The following is a 24,767-nucleotide window of genomic DNA, read 5'->3' on the forward strand; positions in this document are numbered from 1 at the left end:
GGCTTCACGTGTAGACGTAGCCAGTGAGACCAGCAGCACCAGAAGGGAATTCAGTACTGGTTCCTCTTCCCTGCAAGGAATTGTACCGGGGGAGGGCTGAGTCACTCATTTTTCCCATTGGTTTGGTGTTGGGGTACCTGAGCAGAATGACGCTTGCACCAGACTTGCAGCAGCAGAGTTCAGGAGGTGGAGTTGACCCCAAAACCCACTTAACACATATAACTACATATCATTATCACCTGCTTGTAGAAGGGGAAATTGAAGAATAGAGCTGAACTGTCCTTGGTCCCATGAGGTGGCAGTGCTATCTTGGGAATAGACGTGAAGTGTTCCTGACCTCTGCTCCTTTGTGTGGACTCTTAGATGCCCCTCTTCTGTCCAAAATGCAGATTTGGATTTCTTTGAAAGAGCTAATACGAATGTCCCTTTATACTCAGCACTGCTGCTGCTAGGAGAGCCAAAGATTGGAGAGAAACAGAAAGACTGACTAATGCAGTAAGTGGCACAGTCCATTTCTGACTAAGCAGGAAAACTCATTTCCGAGAGAGATTTTGCCCAGTGAACAGGGATTGAAGAAAATGAGGATTTGTTCTGTTGAAGGAGGGTGCAGAAACACCCTGCTGTCAAGGGTCATTAGCCTGGGGACTGACAGAAAGAGAGGAGTTGGCAAACTGTAAAATGTAATTAATCCTGCACAGATTGGAGTAAAATGGAAAGCTTGGTAGTCTGGAGGCCTTCAGCGTACAATGGAGGTATGATTAAATCCATTCTGATTGGGATTCAGACTCGAGATTAATCAGGGAAATTCACAGATGGTCTGTGTGGTCACTGCACCTTTCAACATAAAATGGACTCAGAGCAGCTTTATATAATGGCTTCTAGAATAATTATCTTATTCTTCCATATGTTTGTAGTGATGGGCAGTTTGGTCTGCATTATTATTGTTGAAGGCATGACAAAGGATAGTTCCCCCAGATGCTGAACAGATAAATGAAAACTTGGCACTCTCCTGATGTTTCCAGTCTCTTAGGGGTTTAAAATGAGCACATAGAATATAAAAGATATGGTATTCAGACCTCCATAAGGATTTGTTCCCTTGATGTAAACCCATCTTATTTGCATAAAGTATTCTGATTGGTTGAAGCCTATGTAATCAGGCACTTTGAACTAAAACATCCATCTATTACCACTGTGTAAAAAGTTGTGAGGAGAGGTAGGGAAAGCTCTGCTAACATGTGCCATGAAAGTGATGGGGGCGGGGGATATAAAATGTACTCTTGAGAATCCATTTTTAACCCCAAGGTTTGCAGTCAAAATCCCAAGGCTGTAATGCAGGGAAGCAGAGTTGGTGTACGGGTAATATGCAAACTCAACATGTCCAAGAATGAGCAAATAATGAATATAACGTTGCGGGGGCGGGGGAGAATGTCATAAAAAAAACAGTTGGTAACTCATTCAAAATGCTCCACAACGCAGGATGGCATAAGAGGATAACAGCTGCAGCTGTGCAAAATGGACACGGTGGTTCCTATAATCACACAAAACTTCTGTTGCCAATTCCAAACTCTCAGCCCAAATCTGTGAAAATATCTTCATCCACTTGCAAGCCCGCGGCTGATCTGTGGTTGTGGGGAGGGGGAATGTGTGAAATACACATTTCCATACAGCTCCAGAAAGAAGTAATATATCGTTGATTTTTTGAATGGCTGTAGCTTTGACAGCTTGGGCATGTTTCAATTTGGAGCTAGGTGCAAAAGCAGAGGACAAAGCCCCTCACAAATAAGAATCTAAGGAAATGTTTTCATAGCCAAGTCCAAACCCTCCCCTAACCCCTCAAGCCCCCATCCCCCATTTACATGTGCAATTATTTCTGGTAGACTACTGTCTGTGGAAGTAGAAGACCAAAAGTTGCATTTGCTCCACAGGTGCCTAAAAGATTTTCTTTTGCCATTTTTGCATGAGTTCATTCACTGACAAATGTGTCAGTCGGCTAAATAAGCCTTTATTAGAAATGAATTTAACAGCAAAACTGGGAAATCCTCCCAAAGCAGCCGTGTCTTTAGACTCCTGGATTTGCATTTCTAATTAAAACGCTGTCAGTTTAAGTGTAATTTTCCAGAAGAAATGAGTTCTAAGAGGGAGGTGGGGAGGAACTGAAAAGCTACTCACACAATTTTCAAAGAGATTTATTTTGTATATTTCATGATGATCTTGTTAATCTTTTTTTTTATATATATAAAACGTATTCTGCTAGAGAAATGATGTTCTCTGTAATAATCTGGCAAAGCACATCCGAATTCCTGTTAGGTTCAGTTTCCTTCTGCGAGGGATAAGATCAAAGAGCAAATTGTCTGATCTGGGATTGCATTTTGTTTTAAGAAATGAGACATTAGCTGGATGTTTTTCTTTTTTTCTGTGAAGAATCCATCAGTGCTCAAACTAGAACACAGAAAATCTTCACTCCTGAGAACTAAGGGGAATTGAAAAATCTTTACCCTCAGCAGTGATATGCAAAGACAACCAGGAGTCCTGTGGCACCTGAAAGACCAAGAGATATATTTGGGTAAAACTCCAGTGCATCTGATGACGTGTTTTACCCACAAGAGCTTATACCCAAATAAATCTGTTAGTCTTTAAAGTATTACCAGTGGGCCCTGGGGCAAGGTGGGAGAGGGGTTAGTTCTGCACTGCAGAAGGGGCAGGGCCAAGAGTAGAAGTGGCATGGACCTGAGCAGTCAGCTCTCAAACTGTGGTGTTGCCCCCTCCCTCCCAGCCCTGCATGGCCAAAGCAGAACTGCCGCAGCACTTCAGAGAGGCCCAGAGCTCTGGCCACTGCCGCTGGCTGAAGCTCCAGGCCCCTTTGAAACACCGGGCCTGGGGCAACTTCCCCTTTTGCCCCTCCAGCCCGCCCATCAGCAGGCCTGGGTGCCACAGGACTCATTGTTTTTGCAGTTACAGGCAAACACAGCTACCCTTCTGAACTGTGACATGGTCATTCTGGGCCACATCATCTCAACTGTCCGGCAGGAGGGGAGAAGGGTTTTTAAAGCAAGAGTTTAATTTTGGTCAATGGGGTTCATCCCACAAGAGAAATTGTCTGGCTTCTGCACCAGGGGCAGACTGCCCGAGATGCCTACAGCTATGGACATCACTCTGCCTAGCTGGCCAATGTGCTGAATTTTCACCTGACCAGGAGAAATTTTTAATAAACAACTTTCACAGACAGATGACAGTACAGGCCATTTACCAGGCAGTGCGAGAGGGCAAGGAGTGAGTCTGCATTGGGGCAGGTGGTTGCAGGGATGCAGGGAATGGGAGCCAATACAAAGGAGAAGGCATGTTGTCTATGGCCTATTATTATGGCTGTTGTCCTGCCCTGTGACCCTGGCATTCCTCCCTGCTTCTGTTCACCCTCTTGCCAGCAGAAGGTGGGCATGTTCACCATGATGTTTGGTTTTGGGTGATGAGGTGGTAAAGGGTTTGCTTTCAGCACTCCACATGCAGGTTAATTCAAAGGAGGGCCTTTAACTTGCATCACTGGCATGAGGTCTTTGGCAGTGGTTGATGGGACATAAAGGACATCCACCCCACAGTATGACCTCCCTATCCCTGGAACACCCCTCAGCCTCTTCCTTCCAGGGATATCGCTAGTACAACTAACTCTCCACCAACAGAGAGCTCCTCTGTACAGGAGAATGATCCTCTACCCCTTCTGGCCATTTTAAGTGGAGCTGGCCTGGGAAAAAAAATATACAGAACAGTTTTTTACTGAAAAATGCTTTCATGGAAACCTAAACATTCTGCGGGACACATCACTTCTGGCAGGGTTGCTGATGGGAAAAACTTGAAACCACTCTTCATTGAAAGAAAACAAGAAAGTCAAAATGAATTTCTCCTTTCCCTTTGACAATACTGAAACATTTTGATTTGATATGGTAGAGCAGTTGGTTACCATTTCAGCTCCTTTAATTTAGACTGATAAGGTGCAAATTAATATCACGTAGATTATTTTACTGTAATGTCAACATCTGAACAAAATGACTTAAAATGATTAAGTAGAAATGAAACATTTTCATCTTACCAATAAGAAACATATCAATGGTCCCAGATTGAAATTTGTCAGACTATTCATTTCCTCGGAAATTTCAGAATTTCCTTCTTTGTGTTCCTATTTGGATTTTTCCCCACAAATCAGGATTTCCCACAGAATGGTAATCCCAGTTCCTGACCAGCTCTGATGCAATGTTAAGTAGAAGTAGAAGATGTGAGAATCTAGCTCTCAGCTCCTGCAGGAACATGAAACCTGCAGGACTTCACTGATATTCCTTTGGAGAGCCGGGCCTTGCCCGCTGGCAATGATACACACAATAGTGAATCAGCAGTGGGGTGAGGGCAGGGGGTCATTATGGCCAGCTAGATAAAGGTGGAGGAAGAGTGCCAGGGGGCCTCAATTTGGAGTGTGTAGAAGAGGATTCTTCTGAGTGCAGGGATCAATGTAGCAAAACAAATCAAAACAAAACCCCATCTGGTTAATCGAGCTATTTCATCATTTCCCGCATCCCAGAGTCAGCCAAACGCTAATGAAAGCCTCTGGTTGCCCTATTATCCTCTCTGCTTATTACTTGCAAGGATTTTATTCTGTTTAAATATGCTGCTGTTCCCAACTTTTAATACAGTCATGAATATGAATAAATATAAGAGTTAAATACACAGATCCAAATGTCAAGGCCCGTGGCATATTTCTGTGAAGGCTGGAGAATATGAGCACAGAAATCTTTCCTTACTTCAGCAGTGTGCTAAGTTACTAACGCTAGTTTCAGTACATAGGAAACCCAACTAACTTAATGCTATGCTTGGTGTAGAGTAGGAGATGTAAGAATAGTCAATGCAAGGGAATTCAAGCTATTTGTGCAAAGTAATATAAATAAAGACACAAAATAGACTTTGGGGGGCTTGAACTTCAAAGAAACTGGTTTAAAAATGATAGCTATCACTTAAATCATAGTTGAATCTCTGTTAGAGTATAATTTAGGTGAATCTCAATACAATACAATTTTCAAAAGCACCTAATTGACTCAGCAGATTATGTTCTACGGTAAACTCTTTCATATCCAGCATGCTATCCTCTGGAACTCTCAGATAACTGGCATTTAAACCATAAGTCAATTTTAGTTATGTTTTCCATAAGTACAGTATAGTGAAAGTAAATACAATTAAATACAGCAAATACAGTTTAAGTTTACAGTGTACAATACGCTGTTGTCGGTGGATAAAGTACTCTACATACATTTCGTTTGTTTCTTAATATCTAATCTTGTTTTTCTTTAGTTTAAGGCATTGTTAGGTATACTTCTCTATTATCTAGAATATTTGAATATCCAGCAACCTCCCAGTCCTGGGGCTGCCAGATATGAAAGAATTTGCTGTATTTGTTTGCAATGAAATGTAAGCTTCTAAGTTGTTATTGCTATTGAAAATGAGACTTGGTCTCATAAGTTATTTACCATTGTTCTACTGAGCATTGGTTCAGAGGCTTGCTAGTCTATCTGAATACCCCGAAAATTCCAGACTAAGAACGTTCTGCTTAACATAGGTCACTGGTATCAAATCATGGAAATGCCTCATATGGTTATATCCAATTGTGATGTTTTATCATGGACATTTTCCATTCATAATATTTATGAAGGCTAGGACTAAAACAGAGTTCAAAGAAGAGCTAGATAAACTCATGGAGGTTAGGTCCATAAAAGACTATTAGCGAGGGCGTAGGAATGGTGTCCCTGGCCTCTGTTTGTCAAAGGCTATAGACAGATGGCAGGAGACAAGTCACTTGATTGTTGTCTTCGGTCCACCCCCTCTGGGGCACCTGGCACTGGCCACTGTCAGCACACAGGATACTGGGCTAGATGGACCTTTGGTCTGACCCAGTAATGGCCATTCTTATGTTTTTATTATATACTTGTATTGTGATAATGCCCTTTCATGGCCAAAACCTCATTGTGCTAGGTGCATATAAACACAAAACTAAAAGCTAGCTTCTGCCCCAAAGAGCGTGCAATCTGAGTCAATTTATTCTCACTCTAAGTTACATATATACCAATCAGGACAAAACCTTGCTCTTCAACATTGTCTCTGGTGAAATATCACGTAACAAGGCATAACTATGGCTGAGGTTTCTTTTGCTTCCACTGGTCAAAAAGCACATTGCTATAACAGTTGGGAAAGTGGCTGTCTCCATTGGGTGTCTCCTTTTGTGGGTAGTAGATACCAATACCTCATTGTTATTTTTTCTATCCAGTTCATGACAGGTGCATGATCTGGAAGCAAAAGCCATCTGCAGCTAATGGCAGGTGGCCCTGTAAATGATAAATCAGTAAAGAATTACGATAATGATGTCTGCTGTCTAAGGCTGGGGTCCAGTTGACTGCAGCTGCCAGGAATTAAACAAGTCACCAAAAATATCCCAGCTTCATCAGGGAGGAAAAGCAGTACAATTGCAGCTGGAGGATGGTTGCCATCATTTGCTATGCGAATGTCACTTGCCGGGTTGAAGTGGCCTTCATCATCTGAAATTGTTGGATTTGACATCACCCAGTTACTCTTAGTTCTATGCTTCTGATGCCTCTTACAAATGCTTCCTTCCCCAAACACACATTGTTTGGACTAATTAGGAAAACAGATGTGGGGCAGGGGCTTCTTTTCTTGCAGATCTGAAGCCATGTGCACTAAACCCATACCTTCGTCCTCCCCAGCCCCTCCATCACTTATTAAAAGTATCAAAACAAAAAGCAGTCAAGTAGCACTTTAAAGACTTTAAAGCACTTTAAAGCAAAATAGTTTATTAGGTGAGCTTTCGTGGGACAGACCCACTTCTTCAGACCATAGCCAGACCAGAACAGACTCAATATTTAAGACACAGAGAACCAAAAACAGTAAGCAAGGAGGACAAATCAGAAAAAGATAATAAAGGTGATCAAATCAGACAGTGGAGGAGTTGGGGGGGGGAAGATCAAGAATTAGATTGAGTCAAGTATGCAGATTTATGTAATTCAGGTTTATGAATATTTGGTAAAGTTCTTGTACAGAGACCTAAAACTACAAGAACTTTACCAAATATTCATAAACCTGAATTACCCACCAGGAGAAGTAAAGTGTCTACACGTGCCCCAAACTTCGAAATGGCCATGCAAATGGCCATTTCGAAGTTTACTAATGAAGCGCTGAAATGCATATTCAGCGCTTCATTAGCATGCGGGCGGCAGCGGCGCTTCGAAATTGATGCGCCTTGCCGCCGCGCGGCGCGTCCAGACGGGGCTCCTTTTCGAAAGGGCCCCGCCTTCTTCGAAGTCCCCTTATTCCCATGAGCTCATGGGAATAAGGGGACTTCGAAGAAGGTGGCGTCCTTTCGAAAAGGAGCCCCGTCTGGACACGCCGCGCGGCGGCAAGGCGCATCAATTTCGAAGCGCCGCTGCCGCCCGCATGCTAATGAAGCGCTGAATATGCATTTCAGCGCTTCATTAGTAAACTTCGAAATGGCCATTTGCATGGCCATTTCGAAGTTTGGGGCATGTGTAGACACGGCCATTTAGAATGACTGCTTCTTGAGGAAAGACAGGTGGGTGAGATAATGGGGTCTGTTGAACCACCTTCCGTGTGTGACAGAGGAATGCTTTCAAGCCCCAAAGAGCTCTGGAAAAAGTACTCTCAGTATCTGGGAGTTCCATGCTATTTGAAAGGTTCTCTTCTCTCTCACCCACATAAGATGGTCCAATAGAATATATTATAACCCTTCTATTAATGCCAGGTGCCTGCCAGAAGGGCTGGGTTCAGCTCCTAGGGGTTTTCTGTCAAGGATACAACCAACCGGCTTGAGTCCACACCGAGGGGCCTGGGACAATCTCACCCCACTTGCTGGGTGCCTTTAAGGCAGTTCTCCATGCCCCCCTCACCAGCACAGAGTCTAAGATAGAAACAGCTCATGTAATAACAATAACCTACCCCAAGTTTACAGTGACAGATGCAGTATATCCAAGCAAAGGAGAGACAAACCCCTTTAACAAGATACCATCCCCATATGCTATAGAACCAAGTCTCTTGCTGGGGCTCTTGGCCTTTACTTCACACAGTTACAGGGTGTACCGCTTGCAGTGCAGTCCCAGACCCAAATCCCACAGATACATCACCAAGCCAGTACTAGCTGTCCACTTACCTTCAGCATCCCACTGACTACCACCTGCTGGCCACACCTCCTACCAGCCACCTGTCAGTCATAGCATCCATCACACCACCTACCAGCCACCATCTGCTGGTGGATTGCCCTGAGGCAGAAACCCACAAGTACAGCTCTGCAAGACCTCAGCTACGATGCTGTAACTTCAGATGTTAATATCACCAGTGTGGAGTCTCATGAAATCTGTAATACACCATTCTACCTTTGCAACAGGTGGGGAGAGCTAGCCAAACCAATCTTATGGCCAGGACACCCAGCAAACTAAGCCAACCAATGCCCCTCCCCACCTGCCTTACTGTACTTTAAACCAGGGAGCCCTGTGTAATCAATGTCTTACGCAGCTATGGCGACTGCCCTGTCCCCCACAACAACCCAGAGCATTGGTGAGATCCCACAACTCCCACACTGAATGTCAACATAAATTGTGATTTTACAACAATGTGTTTACAATAAACAAAATCTCATGGCTTACTTGCTACCCCTCAGGCTTTGCCTGAAAGGTATCACACATGCATCCCTTTGCATTCTCATGCAACTGATCTCTGGGAGACACATTCCTCCCAGCCTTCAGCAGCATTGTGTTCCTGCTGCCACATTCCTTACATCATTACGTCACCACCTTGTCTCGGTAATATCTTGGGACTGACACAGCTACAGCTACACTGCTTACGCCTCTCAGGGAGACAGTTCAATGCCAGGGACATTGAGTTCATTAGCCATTTTGCTGAATGGTCAACAAGTAACTTTGACACACTGGGGCTACGTCTACACGTGAAGCCAACATCGAAATAGCTTATTTCGATGTAGCAACATCGAAATAGGCTATTTCGATGAGTAACGTCTACACGTCCTCCAGGGCTGGCAACGTCGATGTTCAACTTCGACATTGCGCGGCACCACATCGAAATAGGCGCTGCGAGGGAACGTCTACACGCCAAAGCAGCACACATCGAAATAAGGGTGCCAGGCACAGCTGCAGACAGGGTCACAGGGCGGACTCAACAGCAAGCCGCTTCCTTAAAGGGCCCCTCCCAGACACAGTTGCACTAAACAACACAAGATACACAGAGCCGACAACTGGTTGCAGACCCTGTGCCTGCAGCATGGATCCCCAGCTGCTGCAGCAGCAGCCAGAAGCCCTGGGCTAAGGGCTGCTGCCCACAGTGACCATAGAGCCCCGCAGGGGCTGGAGACAGAGCATCTCTCAACCCCTCAGCTGATGGCCACCATGGCGGACCCTGCTATTTCGAAGTTGCGGGACGCGCAACGACTACACGGTCCCTACTTCGACGTTGAACGTCGAAGTAGGGCGCCATTCCTATCCCCTCATGGGGTTAGCGACTTCGATGTCTCGCTGCCTAACGTCGAAGTTAACTTTGAAATAGCGCCCGGCGCGTGTAGCTGTGACGGGCGCTATTTCGAAGTTAGTGCCGCTACTTCGAAGTAGCGTGCACGTGTAGACACGGCTTGGGTGATGCACCTGCAAGAAGGTCACCAGAGAACAGTGTCCTAAAGGCATGAAACTCATCCACCTGGCCTTTAGTGAAAGTATGGGCTTCTTACAATTTTGTAAGAGGTGATTTTATTAAAGAAAAGACACGGTGGCACCTTTCTGAATCTCCCTTCAGAGGCAGGTTATATTAAGTAGATTGCAAAGCAGGATTCCACAGGCTCCAGACATTCCCCTGCTTTTAAAGCTTTCACTTCTAGCTCAGTGTTCCAAGTTTGCTGACATCACAGAAGCAGCATGCAATTTACATGACTGGTTCAGCAAACCCTCAGACTGAAGTACCCATGGGGGATACAGGTCAGCACTGAGATGCCCTGGCAGAGGGGCTGAACAGTCACTTGTCCAGTGATGGCTCCAGACAGTTCTGTTTCGTAAGCAATAGAAGATATGGATTGCTTTTTACAATGGATTGTGCAATAAATAGTTTGCTCTTTTATCCAGGTTATTTACTGTGGCAGTATTTCCTGAGGACTACTCTCCCTGCACTTTGTGAAAACGGCCATGATTGCTCTTCCTGGGATGCAAAGCTCTGTTTGAGACATTGGCTCCTATTTCACCTGTATTAAAATGTGTTTTTTCCCCTTCTGCAAACTGCAAATTTATTCAGAAGAGTTTTGTTGCTGAGCAAATGTGGTTCTGGGTTTCCCATTAAGTGGTGTCTCTCTGAGCTCAAAGAACAGCAATTTTGACCAAAGCAATTTTAGGTCAGGTTGCTAAAAATGAGACTAAATGACATTTGAAGGAACAATTACTCCCACATCTGAGATATTTAAAGATAGACCAGATGAAGCAGGACCATACAGGACAGAGGAGCAACCAAAACAGGGAACAGACTACTTCACTTCACACTGTTTCCATCTCTGATTTCTGTGATTAGTGACGTGCGGTTGTTTTTTCCCCCTGGCTAGAGCAATGGGATGTGCAATTTTGTTTGCCAGATTGTATTAGAATGCAATGACTTCTAGACAGCATGACAGCTGGATCCACTAACTCATGCAAACCCAGGCATGGGATGGCATGGAAGCTGACACGTGTCATCCCTACATCTGTTGTTCAAAAACTGTATCTTCATTATCATAATCTTGGCTTATTTCAGGGCAGTGGCAGAGGAGGTTAGGCATGCTGCAGAGAGAAAAGACTAAGATCAAAGGGGGCAGCAGTCTTTCTGCTGGGTAAACCTCCTCCTTGCCAGCCTGGCTGCATTAAGTAGCATTATAGTTTCCTTCCTGTCTGAGTGATGGGTTTGCTTACAAAGGACAGAAAGTACAAGAAATTTGAGGAGAGTACATCATTGTTAAAATCCCTTTTCAAAACAAAATCTATCCTTTTACATTGTAGCATAATGTTTCAGTGCAGAAAATTAATTTCTGCTTGAACTATCTGTCTGTCTCCAGCGGCCTAGAGTTAATTGGCAAGCTGACTAGAGGGAGAGTACAGTAGAGTCATAGATTATAAAGCCAGAAAGTACCCTTATGATCATAGAGTTTGCCCTCTTGCATAACACAGGACAAGGAACTTCACATGCTAAACTCTGCATCAAACCAATAACTTCTGTTTGAGCTATGACATATCTTTGAGAAAGCTATTCTGTCTTGATTTACAGGCTACAACTAATAGGGAATTCACCCTATCGCTTGGCAGTATCCAAATGTATATTGTTTAAACAAGCCCAGTTCATCAAACAGTACAGAGTTGTCTATATAACTGACCTGTCCTGTCACAATTTATTACTCCACTGATTTTCATATGCGATGTAAACAATGATTTTATGTTTTCTTCCAGATCACTGACAAAGATAATGAACAGCATTGGGCCAATGAGAAATGACCCAGGCGTCCTGAATAAAAAAACCTCTCATTGGCTAATGATTTCCCATATGTGGTTAATTTTTGTCATCTGTCAATTAACCACTTGTTAATCCATTTAGTATTTGCTACAATGACTTTGTCTAATGTTAATTTTTATAATAAAAAGTCAGGCAGAACCAAATCAAATGCCCTCCTGAAGGCTAAATATAGTATATCAATGGAATTATCTTTATCGACCAGCTTGTCATCTCATACAAAACAACATGTTTGTTTGACAAGAGTAATTTTCCATAACATCATGCTGGTTGTCATTATAGCATCACTCTTTAACTCGCTACTAATGTGTATCCCATATCAGCCTTTTCGTGATTTTGGCTATGATTTATGTGAGGCAATCAGCATAAAGTTATCCAAGTCATTCTGCTACCCCTTTTAAATATGAGAATGGCACTAGATTTTCTCCAGTCCTCTGGAATATCCCTGCTGTTCCAAGACTTGTTAAAAATCAACTTTACTGTTTCAAAGAATGTCACAGCCAATTCTTTTAATACTCTTTCAATTGCTCATATAGGATAATACAATTGTTCTGTAGATTTAAAAAGGCTTAATTTAAATAGTAACAGAGAGAAAGCCATGCTAGTCTATATACTATCAAAACAAAAAAGCAGTAAAGTAGCACTTTAAAGATGAACAAAATAATTTATTAGGTGAGTTTTTGTGGGACAGACCCACTTCTTCAGATCATAGCCATACCAGAACAGACTCAATATTTAAGGCATAGAGAACCAAAAATAGTAATCAAGGTTGACAAATCAGAAAAAAAAATTATCAAGATGAACAAATCAGAGAGTAGAGGGGCGGGTGGGGGAGTCAAGAATTAGATTAAGCCAAGTATGCAAAGGAGTCCCTATAATGACCCAGAAGATTCACATCCTGGTTCAAACCACGTGTTAATGCGTAGAATTTGAATATAAAAGAGAGTTCAGCAGCCTCTCTTTCCAAAGTAGTGTGAAAATTCCTCTTCAGTAAGACACAAACTCTTAAGTCATTAACAGAATGGCCCACTCCATTAAAATGTCGGCTGAACAGTTTGTGGATCAGGAGGGTTTTTATGTCTGTTTTGTGCCCATTAACTCTTTGTCTGAGAGATTTTGAAGTCTGTCAAATATACAAAGCATCTGGGCATTGTTGGCACATGATGGCATATATGATGATAGTTGATAGTCCAGTGATGGTATCCGCACAATAGCTATGTGGACAGAGCTGGGAGCGGGCTTTGTTGCAAGGAAAAGTTCCAGGACTAGTGTTCCTGTGGTATAGACTGTGACTGTTGGTGAGAATCCTCATCAGGTTGGGAGTTTATCTGTAGGAGAGAACAGGCCTATCACCTAGGGCCTTCTGGAGTGTGGCATCCTGATTAAGGATAGGTTGTAGGTCTTTAATGATGTGTTGCAGTGGTTTGAGTTGGGGGGCTGTAGGTAATGACCAGTGGTGCTCTATTCTTGGCTTTTTTGGGCCTATCTTGGAGTAGCTGGTCTCTGGGTATTCGTCTGTCCCTGTCGATTTGTGTTTTTATTTCTCCTGGCAGGTAATTCAGGTTTATGAATATTTGGTAAAGATCTTGTAGTTTTTGGTCTCTGTCAGTAGGATCAGAGCAAATGCGGTTGTATCTAAGGGCTTGACTGTAAACAATGGATCTAGTTATGTGTGCAGGATGGAAGCTAGAAGCATGTAGGGAAGTATAGCAATCACTGGGTTTCAGTAGAGTGTGGTACTGATCAGGCCATCCTTGATTTGTACTATAGTGTGCAGGAAATGTATCTCTCGTATGGAGTAATCGAGGCATAAATTGATGGTGCGGTGCAGATTGTTAAAGTTTCTGTGAAATTCTTCTAGAGTCTTTATACCATGGGTCCAAATCATAAAGATGTCATCATTAAGTAGAGGATGGGTAATAGGGGATGAGAACCGAGGAATCGTTGTTCCAGGTCAACCATAAATATTTTAGCCCAGTGTGGGGCCATGCGGGTGCCGATAGCAGTTCCACTTATCTGGAGGTATAAATTGTCCCCACGTTTAAAGAGTTTAATTTAATTTAAATTAATTTAAATTTAATTTAAATAGTTGCTGTTTAATGTCCTTCCTACTAGTGATGGAAAAGAAAATATATGATGATGACCATATTATATTAATTACATCATCCTCTTTGTTTGGGCTCACTACAGGGAGCAATTGGGTGAAATATAATGGCCTGTGATATACAAGAGGTCAGACTAGATGACAGGATGTTCCCTTGTAGCCTTAAATTCCATGCCACAGCTAAGAATCAAACATGGAAGAAAAACATTTATGAAATATTTCTGCCCTTTTCTGCACAACTGATCATTTTACCATCCTTACCTAGTTTTGAGCTTATATCGTGGCTAGGATTTCACTTATTCCTGACATATGAAGAAGATTCCCTCTTATCTTTTTCTCCCATGTATGGATCTTTTTCTATCCATGTGTGGAATAAATTTGCTTTGTGCACTGAGGCATGTGCTTTATGTGCACCACCATCAGAAACAAAAAAATCTAGCTGGGGGTGCTCTGCTAATTAGCTGTGCAGATTTGACTGTCTCCTGAGCAGCTATACAAGCACACAGCTTACAGAGAACACTGGAGGTAGGTACTATCCTACCCAGGAATTTAAAGGTTCCTATTGTTAGGGCAACCATATCTCCCTGTCCCAAATATGGGGAAGCAGCAGCCACCTGAAGCCCTGGGGAAGCGGCAGCCAGGGCACTCCTGGCCCTGGAGCCCCGGGGAAGTGGCAAGGCCGCAGCAGCCACCCATGCTCCCCCACTTTCCCAAGGCTCAGGGAAGTGACTCCCACCAGCAGCTGCACCTGCGCAGCTGCTCACAGAAAAGGACGGCAGGGGGAGGGCTCAAATATGGGACAATTAGTCCCTCTTAAAAATAAGTCGGGGCTCCTTTTTTGGCATCCCAAATACAGGACTGTCCTGCCTCATATGGGTTGGATGGTCACCCTACCTATTGTTTGTTGCTGTGTTTTGCTATGTTTTAAAAACTCTGAAAGAAAGTGAAAATATTTCTCCACAAACATTATTTTTCACTAGTCTTGATCATTTTATTTCACTCAAGCCTGTCCCTTGACACTCACATATAACAGAGGGAAACTCTCTCTCATATTGTCACAAAGCTCACCAGGAAATGAGTGGAACTGGTTTTGCTCTGCAGTTGCTGATATCGTGTTAAGCCAGTTAAGCAACATACAACACTTCTGGCTTATTTCTCTGAATTGTACTTTCTACTCCTCCCTCCCAATTCCCCTCACGCTTCCCTTCTGCCTTTAGATCCCTCTCTGGCCGCATAGTTGGTGGAGTCTGGTGGTTTTTCACCTTGATCATCATCTCTTCCTACACGGCTAACCTGGCTGCCTTCTTGACAGTGGAAAGGATGGTGTCGCCCATAGAGAGTGCAGAGGACTTAGCCAAGCAGACAGAGATTGCCTACGGAACTCTGGAAGCTGGGTCAACTAAAGAATTTTTTAGGGTAAGAGAAAATGGCAAAGACTTTAATACACAAAACAAAAGCATCGTGATAGCCTTTGTGCCATTCCATGGAAACTGCAGCTCACATAGTTTGCTGGGTACTGTAAATACCCTAGAAACATACAGTACAGTAATTACATGCTTCTGAACATTACTGAGTAATTACACTTGGCAGTTCCAAACGTAATTACCCTGTGACTTGCAACTCAAGTTTACAGAATAATAAGTCTTTGGTTTGCCCTGTAATTAAATGGAACCACTTACCATACATTAATACTCTACCATTATGGATGGCAGAAGCATGCATAGCAGAGCCAGAAAAGATTATGTTCACCACTTAATCTAGCTCCTTCATTTGGCTTCCTATAACATTCCCATTAAGTTCTCTCAAACATCTGCAAACTTTACCACTTCCTTTGGGAGTCTATTCTGTCATCTAGTTGCTTTTATTGTTAAACACATTTTCCTAACACCTAGCTGTAACAGTTCCACCCTCCTGGCCTTAGCTACCATTTTCGGCATCTAAATAATTTCCTTATTTCTAATTTATTGGTGCGCTTAAAGTACAATATTTATAAACAGTGATCATCCTCTGATCCTGTGACTTCTCTTTTCAAGACAGGATGTGCTTTGCCTTCACACATGGGACACTTCAGAGAATTGTGCTTGCTTAGAATTCCACCTCCTATTGTTCCCCCTATGGAGACCAAGCCAGTCTACACTAGGAAAATAAGTCGATTGCAGATACACAATTCTAGCTATGGCTCTTGTGTAGCTAGAATTGATTTATCTGAAATTGACTAAACTGGCTGTCCTCACTGAGGAAGGTCAACAGGAGAGTTTTCCCTATCAACCTCCCTTACTTCTTATGATACAAGGTGTACAGGGGTCGACTGCTGGTTGATTTTGCATGCTACCAGATGCATGAAATCAAACCCCAGAAGATTGACCCAAAGAGGGTTGAACTTCCACATAATGCAGACATGGCCATAGCCACGCACTTTTCCTTGCTCTTGTCCATGCTTAACAGACACAACCATGCCCTGAGTGGATGATTGTTCTTATCCTGAAATTACATGATGATTGCCTATTGCTCAATTGTTCTTATCCTAAAATTATTTGATGCAAATGGCCAAGAGTGTTTTCAGGGTATTTGAGATCCTTGACCTAAAGTTAGTTATGGAACTATTTCTAACATAGTTGGCCTTCCTTAATGAATACAAATCCGAGGTACATACCTCTACTTTCTGTTTAACACACCCTGGGTTTGTTTTGCCCCATGCAGCGATCTAAAATTGCTGTGTTTGAGAAAATGTGGACATACATGAAATCAGCAGAACCCTCCGTTTTTGTGAGGACTACGGAAGAGGGGATGATCCGGGTGAGGAAGTCAAAAGGGAAGTACGCCTACCTCCTGGAGTCCACCATGAATGAGTACATAGAGCAGCGCAAGCCATGTGACACCATGAAGGTGGGAGGTAACTTGGATTCCAAAGGCTATGGCATTGCAACACCGAAGGGGTCAGCCCTAAGGTAAGTAGATGCATTTACTTTTCCTTGCCATGGGGCCCAATCAATCAGTGTATCCACACAGTTCAGTTTCCGTTGCCATATTCATCATAAAAGCAGGGGCTGTAAATCCTCAGCAGGAGGCCATTAAACTACATGACTCCTGCTCAAAAGTGATGGCAGAGACTAATTATTCAAACTCTGCCTATGGAAATTGCCCTTCCCCCTCCCACTGTTATGAATGTGGCTGCGTTGTGTAAGGGATTTTGCTGCCTACCAGAGCATTATTTTGAAGGGAGGCTCAGCCTGTGGCATGTGAAATGTGTATCTTTGCAATGTTTGGGATGGCCCTGGTGTGGCTCCATCCTTAGAGAGATTCTTGTGGCCACCATATTTTGGTGTGTGTGTGAAAAGAAATGCTAACCCATGAGGACCACATGAAAAATGAAGTCTTCTCATCTTTGCTAAAAGCCATAATTAATATAATGAATTGCAAACGTTCAGTGCAGATGCTAAGTTGAGGGCTCTTGGCATCTTCCAGGAAGTGCAAGGCCCACGTTTCAGAGCCCAATGGCTTTTTTGTTAAACCAAAGCCCTTAAAAGGCACAAAACTCATACCTTTAGCACAGTGACAAAGAAAAAAGAATATAAGACTGTTATGGAGGCAACATTTTCACTGAATTGCTTACAATTTGCCACCTAAATCTATGCACCAAGATAAGTGCTTTTGTATCTTTAGGACGGAAGGAAAGAGGAGGTTGTTTTTGTTTTGTTTGGGGTATTATTTTAATTATAAGGCTTATTAAGCTATAATATAATATAATATAATATAATTAAATACTATTATAATATAATAGTATTTAATTATACTGCCTTTTTTAGGATTAGAAATGCAGGCCTTGTCTGCCAGGAAAGAATCTATGGACAACTGGAGGACTAGTCAGTTTCTAACATCAGAAACACTTTTAAAACAAACAAAAAAAAAAAGAAACCTCATGAAATGAGGATAGAAACTATTATCTTTTCTTCAGATTGTTTTAAACACTTCTCAAGTCATTTAATTAACGTTTAAAAGGAAAGATGTCTTTGGCCTGGTCTGTATTAAGATTTAACCATTTCTGGCCAGTAATTAGTATAGTTGTGCTGTAGCAAACCCCCATGGACAAGCAAGAAAAGCTGTGATTTGCATCGTTTGATTTTCTCCATCTTTCAAACAGGGAGACATCTGAACCAGTATAAATCATGGCTTTCCTGGTATCTACAACTGGGATTTCCATGGAAGCAGTTACATTAATTGCTGGCCTGCAATGACTGAACAGATGCTAATCCAAAACCTAGATAAGATTGCACCCTTCAGTTTAGCTCAGAGCCAGCTCCCATCCACATGGGTATGTCCTCCAATCAGTGCTCCCATTAAAAGAGGACGAGGCTAGACATGATGGCTATTTTTAAGCCAAGGAAAAGGAAAACGTGCTGGAGAAAGACAGGCAAGCAATAGAAAAAAAGATCAGCTGGGTAGAGGATAATTTTCACTTTCAAACTCTGTGGGAGGCATTAAACACGATAGGTCAAATTCTAAGGTCCCATTGACTTCACAGGGAATTTTGCCTCCCTCAAAACTGAATGAGGTGCTTGCAATCTGTTTTGCTGGAAAATAAAATAAGTCCCAAGTGATTCGAGTGTTGCTGACAGCCGCACCCTCTATCAGAATAGAATGCAGAACTAGATGATAGAAAAGGAGCTAAAAATCCTGCTGGGGTGAGGCCTGCCTACATCCCCATCAAACCGCTGGATTTCATCTACTCATGTGCATTCTGAGCATCATTCTTATTCTTTTTACTGGCCTTGAAACTTATGCATTGCAACACCCCTTTCCTTCCAAAACACCATGGCTATGTCTACACTAGAGAGTTTTGTCAACAAACCCAGGATTTCGTCGACAAATCTCACAGTGTGTCTACACATAAAATGCATTTTGTCGACAGTCTGTTGACAAAACTCAGCACTTACGCTGACAGCATTCTGCCTCTCCACAGTGAGGAATAACACCTTTGTCAGCAGTCTTTGTTGACAAAAAAAACCATGTAGAGGCTCCGGGGGGCCCTGTTTTGACAGACGGCTTCTGCATCACCGGGCAGCTCTGTTTGCAGAGCTTCCGGTTGGCCATTCTGTCAAGAGAGTGGCTGGATAGTCTGGCCACTCTCTGTCTACAGAGCAGATTGCTCTTTTGATCCGCTTTTGTGTGTGGACATGATCTGTTGACTGTTTTGCCGAAGATCTCTTCTGACATAAACTTCTGTTGAGAGATCACTGTAGTGTAGATGTATCCTATGAGTCCTAATACCATCTACAGGAATTGTCACAAAATCCAACCCTTCTGCTTGCAGTCTGCAAAATTGTGTACCTGTTTGGCTCGCTCTTCCTGTTAAGAGTCCTTTTATATAGGGGTTTGAATGGTTGCAAGGTGTGTATAGGCATGTCACAGACATGGTACATATGCATTGCATATGGCAACAAGCACATGAGAGATTGCGTTAAAGGTGGGGATGAGCAATCTATTGACCCATGGGATTTGACTGCAATTGCTTAATCATTGCAGTACATATCAACCAATAAATGACCTTTTATAAATTGAGCCTTAATGTAGCGACTGATCCTTGTGCACTGACTGTAATGTGGAGGATTTTAAGCTGAGGTCCTGGGCCACTGGCACCCTGCAGAGCATATTCTGGTGCAGATCTGATTGGTGGGATGGGTCCATGGTTTCCAGCTATTGCACCTGCCAACTTTAAAAAAATGCGGGAGATACTTTCTTGTTATTACCTTTCCACATCAGCAAGGCCTGAGCCAGAGATGTGGCTAATTTGTGAATGGAGAGCAGGTGGTCCGTAAAAAATCCTTCTATGGAAATGTTAACCTGGCTGTGAAATTGTTTGGTCCCTCCAAATGGATATCCATGGACTATCACAGCTTCAGGACTTCTTCCAGCATGTTCTCCCTGCCACTTATTTTCCGCCTTGTGAATGTGGAAAGCAATGTGCAAACAGGGCTCATGTGCAAACATAAGTCTGCCCCACAATGTTCAGGACATGAGGAAGCCATGAATAATGCTTTTAATAACAACAACAACAAAAACAACCTACCCAGCAATGCTAAAAGAGGGGAATGCCAGGGAATCGGCTCCATGTAGCTAGTTCATATATTTCTATGCTGGGACAGAGAATGAAACATTTCTGCCATTTCTTCTTTCACATCAGAACCTCTGTTATCTGCATGTAGAGCTGATTCCGAAACCAGTCACAGAGCAAAGGAGGAATGTTTGATTTTCCATTTGACCTGTTGGTGTTTCTTTGAAACAGGAGCTGTCACTTTTCTGTCCCATTCTATTTGTTTGATTGTCGTTTGATTTGTCAAGCTTTTGGTATTTTCTTTGCAGTCATTGTGTGGTGTCTGTCTTCATGATCAGGCTTTGCCCGCAACAGAGTGCACTTAGCAAGGTGACACAGGGCACATCTTCATTACCCCTAAAGATCAACCTGGTCAGGGGTCGATCTTCTGGGGTTCGATTTTGCTCATCTAATAGAAACACACAAAATCGACCTCTCAGGGATCAGAGTCGACCCCTGTACGCCTCGTGAGACATGAGGATTAAGGGAGGTTGACAGTAGAAACTTTCCTCTCAACCTTCCCCTGTTTAGACAGCCACGTTAGCTGAGTGCAGATATGTTGATTTTAGCTATGCAATTGCTATAGCTAGAATTACCTATCTGTGGTCGACTTTCTTAGTCTAGTGTACACATTAGCCTCAAACACCCAAGGAACAGATCCTGCTCACTGGCTGATGGAATTTATCAGCCCTGATCTCATATCCTTTCAAATCAATGGGAATTTTGTCATTGACTTCAATGGGAGCCAGATCAGTTTCACAAGAAGGAAGTTTTCTTGCTATTTGCCATCAGTGATTAAAGCTGTTTATTTGTCATGGCAAAAAAATGAGAAGGACCATTATAGTTTAACCAAAAAACAGAAAATTCATAATATATATGAGCAGTGTGCGTTCTAATGTTTTTCTATCCCTGTGCTGAATAAATTTTGTTATGTGCACCAAGACGTGTTCGTTTGTGCACCACCAATAGAAACACATGCTTCTGCTGTGGTCTCTCTGCAAACCATCTGGGCCACACCTAAATCTCTCCTAGGTGGCCACCCAAGCGCTCATCTGAGAGGGAACACTGCATGTAAGAGTGACTATTATTTCCAGTGAGAAAAGGATTCACAAACTATAATGAATAACTTAAAACCATGCAAAAGTAGCGACATCTAGAACATACAAACCACTGCCGCTGTGTTCTGTTTTGACATAGGATGTTGTACATTCCTAAAGCAATGGGGCCTGAGTCATCACTGGATTATGACATCTTTATATAAAGTACAGGAATTCTCTGCTGTTACACAGCTCGCTGGTACAGAGAGACATTTTAATACATAGCAAACAGCTGGAAATTCTAAATCCCACTGATGTCAAAACACAACAGTGCTTAAAATCATTTAAAACCTCGCGTCATTTGCCTGTACTCATCCTGGATATACATAGAGGCCTATTTGTAAACACTCATTTGGAGGAAAAGGTGTATTTGTTTAGCAGCTTGTTCCCTAGGTTACAACTGAGGATCACCAACTTTATACTTACACATCAAGGATAAGAACTGGCTTGCATCATAGTCCATATTTCTCCTAACTTCAATATCTGATACATCACCAAACACTTGAGCCAGTACATTTGGTAAGCTCTAAATTCTCTCCATAATAGCGTTTTAGTCTCTTATGAAATCCTCCTGATCAGGGTTTATAGCCCTTTTTTTCTTTTGTGCAAAGTTGATTTCTTCACTTTATGTGTTTTGAGGCCTAGGCGATTGAATTTTAGATCAGATTTAATCTTTTCCTGCTATACTTCTGCAGGAATGCCATAACAGAACAGACAAAATGCCCTTTTTCAGAAGTGAAAGTGATATCAAGAGACTGTTCCCTTCTCTGACTTAAGTTAGCATGAGCTTTGACCTTGACTTGAATGGAAACAGGGTTGGAAACCTACAAACATAAAACCTTCATCCAATATCACTTCACACCTCCCTCCCCATCCATCAGTTCAGTGTCAGACATGTTATGCTCACAAGCGTTAATGAAAGAGAGATCCCCTCCCCTCCCCTCCCCCAGCTGAACCTGGCATTGGACCAAAGCAACAGAATGAAAGCTCATCACTGAGTAAATCATTTTGTTAGTCTTTAAAGTGCTACATTTCTGTTGCTTTGGTTTGTTGGAGTACAGACTAACAGGGCTACCTCTGTTACTGGCATTGGACAGCATTCTGCACTGAACGGCTAAGTTGAGAGCTTTTGGTCAAAATAAAGCAAAGGCAAATTGTCTGAAATAAAGTTAATGAAAAAACACCCACACATGTGAGTCTCTAATTAACATTTTTTAAAAGAAATGGAATTGTTCTGGGGAAGAAATACTCTTGTTTTTGAACTGGCTTTCTGGCACTTCAGCAAAGCTCTTCTCCAGAGCCACCATAAACTTGTGTGTCAGCTTTTCCTCATCCCATAAACTAATACAAATGTTCCCTGTCAAAAGTGCACCTAAAATGACACATTTCAGAGAAAATAAGTAGCAGCCAGCTAAATCTTTCCTCAAGGACCCTGTCACTGTGAAATATCAAAGGCTTTGTATACTCCTTGTGAACTGGAGAGAGAACCTATTACTTTAAATGAAACCTCTGAGGAAAAAATAAATGAAATGTATAATGCATGGCACAAAATATCATCTGAGTGATTTTTAGATTCTGGGGTTCTGCAGAGGATTTACTGTGTTAATAACATATGCCTGCATAGGAATGACATACTCTTTCAGATCATCCATTAGCTACATCTTCTGCAAATGTTTAATTGGAGAGTGCTGTGCTAATTAACTCACATTGTGCTTTAGGAGATAGAAATAGTCATGTATGTTACTTGATTATTCATTATTTTTACATACCATCTAGAATCACAGCCACTACATTTAACTTACAACTTAGGATATGTCTACCCTGAAAAAAAAAGTGTTTTTAATTTTAAGACAAGTTAAAAGGGCAATGAAAAGATGGCAATTTAGCTTTTTAACTAGCTTGAGTTTAACCCCAGGCTGCTCTATAGAATTTAACCAAGCTATCCTGTCTTCATCTGCAATTTTAACCTGATTTAACTATCTCAAGTTAAGAATACGCCTTGTGTTTTTCTTTTCCGGTATAGACATGCCCCCACTTATACAAGTAGAGTGAATCACCAGACACATTTCCCCAGAGAGGCCAGATATTTTACCAGCTTCTAAACATCTGCCAAATGGAATCTGGCAGAGTGAAAAATGCTAAAATGATACAAAATTAACTTGGCACACACTGAATGGATTCAAACCTGGCTAACTGATAAATCTCAAACTGTAACTGTAAAGAAGAACTTGCCATCAAGCAGAACTGTTTCCAGTGGGTTTCGCAGGGATCACTTCTAGGTCTAACTCTGTCTAACGTTTTATCGGTGACCTGGAAGAAAACATAAAATCATCACAGATCAAGTTTGCAGATAACACAAAAATTGAAGGGGTGCTAAATAATGAGGAGGTCAGCTCACTGATTCAGAGTGATCTGGAGTGCTTGGTGAAATGAGCACAAGCAAACAATATGCATTTTAATATGGCTAAATAAAAATGTATACATGGATGAACAAAGAATGTAGGCCCTATTTACAGGATAGGGGTCTCTATCCTGGGAAGCAGTGACTCTGAAAAAGAATTGGGATTCATATTGGAAAATCTGCTCCCCACCTGACACTGTGACCAAAAGAGCTGATGCAATCTGCCCCTTCCACCTGAGGCCCTGCCTCTTCTGTGGGGGGCCCTAAGCCAACTGCCCCCCTCTCCCCACACAAACATGGACACACACACATTTCCCAAGGCATAGAGACATCTGTCACTGCCCTGCCAGGAATCATTACAGAGTCTCCATCACTGACAATTTTTAAATCAAGAACAGAGGTTTTTCTAAAAGATCTGCTCTAGGAGTTATCTTGGGAACATTTTATGGTCTGTGGTACCCAAGAGGTCAGAGTAGTTAATCACAGTGAACGCTTCAGGCTTTCAAATCTTTGAATCTATAAGGCTATTTATGGTTTGAGGAGTCCATTCTCCATCCCTTCCAAGCTCTGTAAAGCATTCTCATGATGGTTTCTCATTCTGCCTGTCCTCTTTCCTGTACCTGATGTTAAATCTGCACCACGTTGTGTCTGACAACCAGTGCCCAGACAGAAACTTCGCTCATCGGTGAAATCTTCTCAACCTACTATGGCTACACTCACTCCGCCAAATTATGCCTCAGATGCTTATCAGTGAAGTCAGCGAGTGTGGTGTGCACACATCTGAGGGCAGAATATGGCATAGTGTGTGATCAGCATGCTACACAAGGCTTCAAACCAGATTGTTCTTCCAGGTGAAGTAAAGGCAAGCACCTTCCCATGAACCACCTGAGCAGGGCTCTCTGCCAAGGGTTTTTTTTTTCTATCAGCTGGGTGATGCTTGTACAACACATGAGCAGTGTTCCCTCTACTTTTTCTATCTGTGGGTGGAATAAATTTTGTTATGTGCACTCACGCACATGCGGATGTGCTCCACCAACAGAAACACATGCTGCCCACTGTGGGTGGCTGTGGGCATTCTGCTAATCAGCTAGGTGGCACCTGAATCTCTCCTAGGTTGCCACCCAAGCACTCGGTTTACAGGAAACACCGCACAGGACTGGGAGAGCGACAGACAGATGAAAATAAACTGGGAACACACATTGAGCGTACACTGCCATTCATAGTCCGCTGAACAATCTCAAAATGAGAAAGGCAGTCTCTGGAAAGAAATCATATCCTAAACTAAGGCAAGGTCCTGTAGCCTAGACATATTGGAAGTCCTAGAGCTGATATGGTGGCTTCAGTAGGTATGCTGGTTTTTTTGCCTGCTGAGGACCTGTTCCTCAGTTTTCATATGTCTGAAGTGTCTGACATGTATCTCAGTCCCATGTTAATTTGAACACATTAAGGTTCTTCTTGAATTGACTAAATGTTTTTCTTCATGTTTACTTA

The 24,767-nt window shown here is 42.5% G+C and overlaps 1 protein-coding gene across 5 annotated transcripts in view; it reads left to right on the forward strand.

Moving 5' to 3' along the window:
• The window catches only part of GRIA1 (glutamate ionotropic receptor AMPA type subunit 1), a 242,143-nt gene that overhangs the window by 205,445 nt on the left and 11,931 nt on the right, over positions 1 to 24,767 (forward strand). For 4 of the 5 annotated variants that reach the window (XM_075009943.1, XM_075009942.1, XM_075009944.1 and 1 more), the window contains 2 exons: positions 14,905 to 15,103; positions 16,388 to 16,635. In XM_075009943.1, coding sequence (XP_074866044.1) covers positions 14,905 to 15,103; positions 16,388 to 16,635 — 447 coding nt within the window. Of the gene's footprint in view, positions 1 to 14,904; positions 15,104 to 16,387; positions 16,640 to 24,767 lie in introns of those variants that run through there. The other variant, XM_075009946.1, reaches the window with a different exon arrangement.

The sequence above is a fragment of the Carettochelys insculpta genome, chromosome 15 (genome assembly GCF_033958435.1).
Source record: "Carettochelys insculpta isolate YL-2023 chromosome 15, ASM3395843v1, whole genome shotgun sequence".
Lineage (NCBI taxonomy): Eukaryota > Metazoa > Chordata > Testudines > Carettochelyidae > Carettochelys > Carettochelys insculpta.